A 10,447-nucleotide genomic window follows, 5' to 3' on the forward strand; every position below is an offset into this window, starting at 1 on the left:
GAAGTGAGGCAGCCCCGGCTGCTAGCTCATCGCTCGTACAGTCATGCTCAGAGACCCCGCTGTAAGCTGGAGGTCTCTCAGAACGCTCTCGTAAATAAGAGGCTTTTATTTCGCCGTTCACAGCATGTTTGTTTAAATATCACAACACATGTCCGTCATAAGATTAACGGGAACCTGTGGTTAACTGTCTTTTCAGAGTTAAACTCCACAAGTGTGTCCTGCGGGCTTGACAACCTCGCTGACCGGGCCACACACACACACACACACACACACACACACACACACACGTCCACAGCGCAGCAGGCAGAGGGGGGACAGAGAGATACCCGTTTCTCTTCGGGAGACTTGTTTAAATTATGACATATATGCTATATATTCTCAGTGAAGTCCTTTGTACATTTGTGGAGGAGATCATAAGCAAAGTCGCCAACAGCTCCTGTAGCAGCGAAAGGAACCTTGCTGAACAGTGCATTTCCAGATGAAGATGGGTCAATCTGCTTTCTCGCAGACACCACTCTGCATGTACACACTAGAGTAGAAAAATATTGGTAACTCTTTATAATAAGGGTTTATTAATCATCACGAATTCTTGCATGACTTTGTGAAAGGTGAAAAGAGGCTTGGATCACTTAGGGAATGATGGTTTAATAAGCGGGCATAAGTCTGCCATCTTATACGCTTATGCTGATACAACCAACTCAACTATCTCTTTCAGGTTCACCAAGATCTCCCAAGAGAGGCTGTTGTGTCTTTAGTAGCGATGCTGTGATGTTGTATGAAGAGGAATCCGCTGACACTGTTCTTGATTATAAAAGTTTATTTACATCAAAGAATTCATCATCAATTTACAAGCTTCTGCAGAGCGCGGAGAGCGACAGCACCCAATTTTCAATATGGTCACTCTGAAGTTCTGCTGTTAAAACATGGTATATATGTCCTATGCTTTGTTTAACATAAGGTGGGGGTTGGGAGCAATACTTTAACCATTGGCTACAAGTCGTCTGGCTTTTGTCCAACAAAGACCTCTCTGTTTTGGGGGATGAGGCACACTGATGTTTCCTGTGGCCATTTCCTGTGAACGTGTGGTATAGTTCATTTGAATTTCTTTGTTACCAAAAGCTTAAGTACAAGTTATAGAATGTTCAGAATGAAATAGGATGTTAATGTACTACAAGGCTTCATTTTGTGGCACAAGATTAGCAATCATTAATCAGTAATCACAGCAAAACCCAATGCTCATCATGCCCATTCCCACCTATTGTTGCTTTCTAAAAGCTGGACTGAGAATTTTTTAGGGGCCTATTCACTCTGTATTGGAAGTTACTAATTTGACTGTTCAGGGTATCAGGTCATAAGTATCTCTTTAATATTAGCAAATGGATAACTCGCATGGGATAATTCCTTCAAATACGTCATGAAGAAGAACCCAGTTATAGGATGAAAGTAAGCCGGACACATGCGCTTTAAACATTGACTCAGTCTCTCATAACTCGGCTACAGTAGTTGTGTTGTACAGCAGTTCTCAACCCAAAATGGCTGGAATCTATGTCCCCTTTGCTGGCTAAGCAAAACCGGCAATAAAATTGCACAAAAAACAGGCTAGTAACAAACGTCTATCCAAAACCCATTAACATGAAACAAGAAAAACCCAGCAAACAGAAAACCCCAAAACCAGACCTTTGATAACTAAAATGCATTTAAGGAAGTAACACAGCCCAGTCTCAACACATTTCAGAAGACATACAGCCACACTGAGATTTCACACTTTTGCAGATTTATTAAATGCTTGAGATTTCAACCTGAAGTGCTGTTGAAAGCCGTGCATAAGACAGTTTACATAATCTTATAAAGCCAAAAAGTCAATAAACGTTACAGGTGAAATCACAACACATGTATCAAAATGTATCATCTGCTCTACTACAGTTATTACATATTACAGTCTCTATAACACCAAAGCAGTGTATTGTGTTTTATTGTAAAGCAACATAGACATCTTAAGCTTGTATTTCTAATTCTTAATGCTTGGGAAAGAAATAACCATACATTAACATTAACTATGTATTAGCCATTGGCACAGAATGACTTATAAATTCGTCCAAAAAACAAAGCAGAATAGGATGCAGGAGAATCTACTTTCTTCCCGACGCACTAATTTCAGTTGTCTTTCACGCCCACGTTTATGACAGCTTCAGAAAAGTCTGTCATTGTTGCCACGACGGTGACTCGATCCCTCTTATAAGTGAGACTGGGGCCCTTAGCTTCACCTCGGACAAAGGTGGTTGGTTGGTCGTAGTACATCTTATAATAAAGATCATAATTACACTCTTGGCTCTTGTCAAAGATTCCCACTGTATACACGTTAGAGAACTGGTTATAGTTGTAGGGCACAGAGAACATGACAGCTATTTTGTAAGTGGAGTGCTGGAGGTCATAAGTCATGACGCCAACAGATCCTCGAGCAGTGTAGGCAGTCTTGGTGAACAGTGCAGTGCCAGATGACTGCACGCCAATATGCTGGGGCGGAGTTTGAGTGCAGCGACCACTCTGCGTGTACAGACTATAGAAACAACAGAATAAATATTAAAGAATTGTGTGTATTTATTGAAAATGTATTTAAATCAAATGGCCAAAGAATAAAAAAGTAAATTGCATTTACCAGGGGTTAAAGAGGGTGGATAGAGAGCTGTAATTTATAACGGTAATATAACTCTGACGCCAGGTACTTCTTCCAATGGTGTCATCGTCAACTGAAATCACTGCATCAGTATCAGTAGAGGCTGTCTCCACATGGGCTGCAGTCTCTTCTGAATCAGACATGATGGCTGTGCAGTGTGCAACAAGACGACCTGTTCAGACAGAAAGACACAAAACAAACCCTTCATTTGTGTTCATAAAAGTTTCTGCTATTGGATGCAAAAAATGAGAAATTGACAGAGTAAGAAGTCATGTCAATATTTATCTCAATTTATAAAGCTATGCTTACCTTGAATGAAGGACGGCTGCAGGCTCCGTCTGTCAGGCTTTTAGGTCTTTTCCTTATAAAGGTCAAGGGAACAGCTGTGGGCTCCACCTTATTGTGTAGGTCCCTCCTTCCAGAGAAAAACTCCTTCTTAGTCTTATGACAGTAAAAATGAAAGTGAAAAAAACATTCAGCCATTCAGCATGTATTTAATGTTTCAGCCTTTTAGCAAAAAGGAAATTGTCCAAGCAAAACTGGCACAATTGACAACAACAACACTTGAGTTTATTGATCACTAGGGGCCTGTTGCACAAAACCAGGATAAGGGATTAAGCCGGGATATCCTGGATGAATTTAGCTTTGACTTGGTTGCACAAAAGCAGGTTGAATTAAACCCAGCCAAGTAACCATGGAGATTTCTTCTTTGCAGCTAATCTGCTCCAGAGCAGGCTAACAGCTAGGCTAAGATTAATCCAGGAGTTTTATGTGTTAAATCAGATGCCGCTCTGATCCGAAATAAACGTGTTTAACAGTTATTCCATTGTCTTCTGAATGTATTCCACTTTATTTTTATTAACATGCATTACTTGTCACTATTCCTGTCACGAGTTTGATTTAAATCCTACTATTGCAGTTGTTTAGATGATAAGAAATGGCTGCACTGGCACCCTGAGATAAAGTGGGACGATACGGAGGAAATGGGGTTTTCCTCCGCTGCTGTCCCCGTGAAATGTGCCCCGTGCAACGCAGAGAGGCGGGGGGAGGCAGGGGGATCCTCCCACACCGTGCAGCGGACTGGATGTGTTTAGAATTTAGATATTTAGAATTAGACACAGCTTATGGAGATTTGTGCATATGGTTGTAAAACATATTCTCGCATTATGAATAAGGGTTTGAAATTAAGCCTAGTCCTTAGGGTAAATTTCCCGAGGAACAAGAATTCCCTCTGCTCACTTTTAAAGCATAGTAGGCTAAATAAAAATACATTTTATTTATATAGTGCTTTATAGGCTAGGATACTCAAAGACACTTTAGTGTAAAACCAGCACATTTAGCACATAAAAACAGATACAGCAATAAAACCAACACATAAAACAAGCATATTAAAAGCAATTAAAACAGAATGTACAACTTTGTAAAAACGTGTAGTGACTAAGTAGATTTTTTTAAATCCATACGTATTCAGTCGGTCCACTATTGTCTGTCGGGCTTTTTCTCTCCGTTTGATAACAACATCCTTATTTCCCTTTTTGCATATTATATGTTTCACCTCCTTGTAATTTTCCATTAGAAGCTACTGTTCAGCGGGTGAAACATATGCTGCATGCGTCTTTTCCATTTCTGCATCAGTAAATCTGTGATCGATACCGTGGTCTATTTAAGAAAGCCGTGAACGTGCACTTATCCCAGCTATCTACTCCTTGCTTGACATAGCTTCACCTACTTATCCTGGCTCAGCAAACATGCAACCAATTAAGCCGCAATGAGTGGATCACACTATGTCAAGCTGCGCTTTTTCAGTTATCCTGGATATCTTCATTCTACTTTTGTGCAACAGGCCCCAGGAGGAAAGTTCTTGTATGTTTGAGAAGTAAGTGAAACATGGTTCCTTGCTAGTTAGGATTACTGTCGCTATGTGATTGTCACGAATCAGCAATGTTGTTCAATATCTTTGTGTCTTCATATCTATGTACTCTGCCATTTAGGCTACGAAGCTACAGCTATAACGTTATCTAAATGGCGCCCAATGGCGTCTTTTACTGTTTTTTCCAATTGCTAAAATACAATTTTGCAAACTAGGCTGGTTTTATCAAAATACTTAACACAATACAAAAAACCACACACCCAAACTGTAAAATACCTCATACTGTATGAAGCACTGCAACCAAAACTACATATAGCATTATCAAAATCAAAGTTTTGCACCAAATGGCAAACACTTTATTCATATTACCAGATTTTTGTCTAACCAACTACACACTGTTGGGCGTAATGAAAAGTACTCTCATCTTTAGTATGCATAGCAATAGTACCAAAATAGATCAAATTGTTCAGATACATACACATGCTGTGTGTGTGTGTGTGTGTGTGTGTGTGTGTGTGTGTGTGTGTGTGTGTGTGTGTGTGTGTGTGTGGTTATGGTTACGGTAAACAGATGTTTAAAATGAATATGCTGCCTATTATAGTGTTAGGTCTGTTGGTCTGAATGAAATAAACCCAGAATTTTAACCATGACAATGCTTCGTGCTTACTACTGGAGGGAGCTAATGGATCAATAACTACATGGGTCTGTGTATGCACCAGTACAAATGTATTAAGGCAGGGCTTGCATTAACATTTTGAGGCACTTGTCCTTCGGACAAGTACATTTACGTTTCACTTGTCCATGCACAAAAGTCACTTGTCCGGGTAAAGAGTCATAATTTAAAAAAAAAAAAAAATTGTTTTGCTCATGCAGAATTCGAACAAACCATTGAAAGCATCCAAACACTATCAGCATTAATAAAATTCAGTTGAACCGGTAGAAACAAACGTGTCCCAACAATAGATTTCCCATTCAACAAGAAAAAAGGATCTCCAGACTCCATAGTACAAAGTAATATGTTGCATTCCAGGGTGCAGAAGTTAATATATTGAGATTCTAAGTCAGTATTTTAAAGTTTGTCATTACTTTCAGATTCCTAGTCAATATTCTAAGTTACTAAGTCAATATATTGAGATACTAAGTCGATACTTTGAGATGTTGAGTCAATTTATTGAGATTGTAAGTCAATATTTTAAATGTTCTCATTGGTTTGAGATTCTTAGTCAATATTCTGAGTTACTAAGTCAGCGTATTAAGATACTAAGTCAATATTTTGAGATAAGTCAATATATTGAGATACTAAGTCAATATATTGAGATTCTAAAGCAATATTTTACATTTTCTCATTACTTTGAGATTCTTATATTCTGAGATACTAAGTCAGTATTTTGACCAGACGTAGTGGTGACTTAAACTATATCTAAACTAATTTAGTAGACATAACAATGGATTTTGCCACTAAATGTTGGTATTAACAATTTTGTTTTATACAATTTCACTAATTTCTACCCAGCAGAGGTTGATTTAGAGATCCTTTAAAAGCTGTAGCTACTTTACAGTTGATTATTACCTGATATTTAATCTGCATGGTATTTATTTGTTTCAAAAAGGAGCACAAAAAAACGACATTAGGCTATAGAACGGTAAAAACGACCACTGGATGGGAAAAGGGTATTTTACAACAAATTTGAATGCAGCACGAGTATGGCGAGGCAAATTTCAAGTGAACGCAACATCTGTGTTTTTCCGACAACAGCAGCTACAACGTCATACGTTCCTCTCCAGTGAAATACAGACGGACACACTTTTACACCGTGTAGCTGTCAGCATTTTAACCGTGTTTACTTTAGCTGCTAGTTAACGGTATGCTAACGTTACCTGCTGCCAAGTGTAGTGTTTACTAGCGTGACATGCGGCGATGTTTAGGTTCCCTCGTCCGTTTTCGGAGCATCAGAGAGAAGCGCAGGCATTTCAGTGGCACCGAAATCTGCGTTGCAATTCGGTCCGGTAGATAACCTAGGTCTCTCGTTTTCTGTCAACGATGTGGCGAGGAGGTAACATTAAGGCGGAGTTAGCAAGCTAACGTTAGCTAACTAACACCGGCAGGTTCGCCGTGCTTTCATGCTGCATCGTTTACAGAGAATGAGCTGAACAGCGGGCTGGGTCTAACGTTAGCGGCCCGCTGACCGACTACCGCTGGGTCCGCTGCCATAGATGCTAACATAGACGTAACATGGCATTTTATTTTGTTTGAGTTTTAACTTGTCCAGTGGGGCAAGTAAATTTCTCTTCCACTTGCCCTACAAAAAAATCCACTTGTCCCAGACAAGCGGACAAGCCTTAATGTCGAGCCCTGATTAAGGGATCAAAATTGTCGAGAAGAGTAGCTACAGTACCATCCCACAAGTTTGAGAACATGTGCCTTGGTTGTAGTCTAAAACTTTGCTTTCCTTGGTCTTTTAACAGGTTATGTTTTGTCCATTTATTGGCCAGTTCAGTCAGACACAGAGTAGAGTAATGACAAAACGTTTAAATTATAAAAAAAAAAAAAAAAATGAATTGGGACTATTTGGAAAACGATGCATTTATGAAAATGATTTAATACATTTCAAGCTTAAATGCTTTGGACCCTGCATCAGTAGTTGGACTGTACATTCTGGGGTATAAGTAGGCTGGACATCAGGAGACTTACTATATATTAATTAAAAAATAATTATTAGGTGTAAATTTCAACTGATATAGGAAACACTATACATAAAAAGGTTCACAAGAGCACTGAATAGTTCAAAAGTACAAAAATAAGAAGAAACATGTATAAGTAGGCTAGTTAACCTCTAACCATACACAGACACTAAGCGAATCAGAGTATAAAAAGACAGTAATTGTGTACTTAAAGGTCCCATGGCATGACATTTTCACTTTATGAGGTTTATTAACATTAATATGAGTTCCCCTAGCCTGCCTATGGTCCCCCAGTGGCTAGAAATGGTGATAGGTGTAAACCGAGCCCTGGGTATCCTGCTCTGCCTTTGAGAAAATGAAAGCTCAGATGGGCCGATCTGGAATCTTCTCCTTACGAGGTCATAAGGAGCAAGGTTACCTCCTCTTTCTCTGCTTTGCCCACCCAGAGAATTTGGCCTGCCCATAAGAGAGAGAGTGATATCATGGCTTGCAAACAAGCGAAGCGTGGCAGTTGGTCAAGGCCACACCCCCACCCTCCACACTCAACAGCTCTACTACAGTTTTTACATATTACACCCAACAGTGGAGTAACACTTTAATGAAAACATCTTAAGCATGTATTCCTAATTATTTTTGCTCAGAACAAAATCAAGCAAATGACTATACATGAACTATGTATTAGCCATTGGCACAGAATTAGCAATAAAAGCAGAATGTGCTGCAGGATAATCCACATTTTAGCACTTCACAATTCTCTTATTTCAGTTTTCTTTCATTACCACCTTCATGACAGGCTGGTATGAGTTTGACATTGTTGCCATGATGGTGATATGACCATCCGTATGAGTGAGACTGGGACCACTTGCTTTACCTCTGACAAAGTTGCTGTTTGAGTTATAGTACATCAGTTGATAAAGATCATAATTACACGCTTGGCTCTCATCTAAGATTCCCACTGCATACAAGTTAAAGTACCGGTTATCGTCGACACCACTCTCCATGTTTACACTAGTAACAGTGGGAAAATATTAATAAATTGCATGTATTTATAGAAAATGTATTTCAATCAAACACTGAAAAAATTGCAGTTACCAGGGGTTGCCAAAGTCATAGGTAGAGCATTCATTTGTTGAGCAAGTTCACACTTAACAAGAGCAGCTCAGTGTTCAGTTCACACAGATTAAAATCAACACGTTCACATTCACAGTTCAAATTTAGAAGTTTGGACTAAGTTTCATTACCCAAAAAACAACTAGTTCATGTTCATTTCCTCTTCTTTTTTTAAATAAGCATGCTCGAAGGCCGGTCAGATGCTTCTACTCGATGTATCGTTTCAAATTTGTTGCTGATGTAGCTGATGTTTTGTCCGGTATTGTGTCAAAGTCTGTTCCCCAGTGGAATAGTGTTTCCCTCCTGTTAAAATGATGATGACAGCTGAACCAGTAATCAGCTGATATGCTACGCAGCTGTTAGTGCTGCATTTCAGACTACACCTGTGTTGTGTTCATCACCTGCTGGATCTGTCTATGTTCTGGACACTCAGAAATTAAACTGATGTCCTCTGAAAGATCTGGAGAACAGTTTAAGATGGATCTCTGTCTGTCTGCTTGTCTCTGCCTGTCTGTTTCTTTGACATCTCAGCCCTATCCAACCCCATTTGAGACCGGACCACCGACTGTGAGCCACACCGGATCACCAACATCAGTGTTGGACCTCACAGATGCTCTGCTGTCTGAATGCAGCAGGTTCAACATCTGGTTTAAATCCTGAAACCAGCACAATGGATGCTGTTAGAGCACATGAATGAACATGTTACACAGTTACATATGGTCAGCCGTCTGCATACTTTTGGCCACCTATCTGTCTGTCTCCACAGTGTTAAATAGCAGCAGCTCAGATGAGTCAAGCTCAGCGAAATGGCCCGTGAACTGTGTGTGTGTGTGTGTGTGTGTGTGTGTGTGTGTGTGTGTGTGTGTGTGTGTGTGTGAGTTTTGTCTGATCATGTGGATGACTTCTGGTTTTTTATAACACTGCTGTACCGAATGACACGACTTAAAGAATAATTCTGGTTTATTCTAACTCTTACTATTGTACTGTTCTCCATCATGTCTCTATATAAATAACATTGTTCTCACCGAGTTAGTATCTGAGTTCTACGACGACATAAGAGGACCATTGATGGGTAAAACAAAAACAAAAAAAAAAGATTACAAAGCCGGAGGAGGGATGAGAAAGAAAACTTAGAAATTCCAAGATTAAAGTTGCACATTTACATCGGTGTGATGACGTTGATCCAAGTGAAGTGATTTGGTTCACTTTGCAAAACGCAAAAACATTCTTCCAAGGTTTTTCTCGCAAATTTGTGACTTTAATGTTTTTTCTCGGAATATTACCCTCCTCCCCCTTTACATTCAGTTTAACCGAACTTGTTTTTATTCATAATGATCTGCTTTTGTCACACACACTGTTCCTTCTATATTTTATATTACAGTAAGTTTTATATTACAGTAAAAAGCCGCCGTAAGTCCTTCTTTTGGCCGCAATTCTGTCACCTTCCTCTTTCTTTGTGTTGGCGTTCTAACCTCCGGTGGATTACTGAGGACTATGGTTAACTGCTCCTCAGATCTCTGCAGGGTAAATCCAGACAGCTAGCTAGACTATCTGTCCAATATGAGTTCTCTGTTGCACGACTAAGACCCTGTTTACACATACTTGTTTATTTTTACAAACGGAGAAATTTCCCTTCGTTTACCAGAGATGGGAGTAAGTCACACATGGGCAAGTCGCAAGCAAGTCTCAAGTCTTAACCTTCAAGTCTCAAGCAAGTCCAAGTCATTTTTTGTGACAATCAAGCAAGTCAAGTCAAGTCATAGCTTAGGTCAAGCAAGTCACAAGTCAAGTCATACAAAAGTTTCCATTTTTAAACAAGCTAAAGACAGTGATTATGAACTGCTGGAGTTTTATTTGCATTTTTTACTCAAAAGACATTGCTTACACATACATCTGAAGAGTTTAAATTAACACAGATAAAAAAATCACAGCTTAAAACTGATATTAGGCCAACAATAAATCAACAGTGTTCAATATGCCTCAAATATGACATTAAATCATGAAATTCCTTCAAACAATTAAAGTATAATGGTTCCTAAGTCAATTAATATTCTTCAAACATGCCTCACTTTTTTGAGACAGAAACACATCCTTTGACCTTTCCTTCTCTT

At 39.2% G+C, this 10,447-nt stretch overlaps 1 protein-coding gene across 2 annotated transcripts; it reads right to left on the reverse strand.

Moving 5' to 3' along the window:
- Window positions 1-1,774: 1,774 nt before the first annotated feature.
- LOC114570322 (bryoporin-like) lies at window positions 1,775-8,603 on the reverse strand. Of its 2 annotated transcripts, none has more exons than XM_028600587.1 (4): window positions 8,468-8,603; window positions 2,984-3,115; window positions 2,657-2,846; window positions 1,775-2,557 (listed from the first exon to the last, which is right to left on the reverse strand). In XM_028600587.1, the coding sequence occupies exons 3-4, from the start codon at window positions 2,815-2,817 to the stop codon at window positions 2,155-2,157; spliced, it is 564 nt and encodes a 187-aa protein (XP_028456388.1). In that variant the 5' UTR covers window positions 2,818-2,846; window positions 2,984-3,115; window positions 8,468-8,603; the 3' UTR covers window positions 1,775-2,154. The 2 variants fall into 2 exon arrangements, with proteins under 2 accessions (XP_028456388.1, XP_028456389.1); XM_028600588.1 differs by lacking the exon at window positions 8,468-8,603 and adding an exon at window positions 8,319-8,395.
- Between the last annotated feature and the right edge of the window lie 1,844 nt (window positions 8,604-10,447).

Source organism: Perca flavescens, chromosome 15 (assembly GCF_004354835.1).
Source record: "Perca flavescens isolate YP-PL-M2 chromosome 15, PFLA_1.0, whole genome shotgun sequence".
NCBI classification, from domain to species: domain Eukaryota; kingdom Metazoa; phylum Chordata; class Actinopteri; order Perciformes; family Percidae; genus Perca; species Perca flavescens.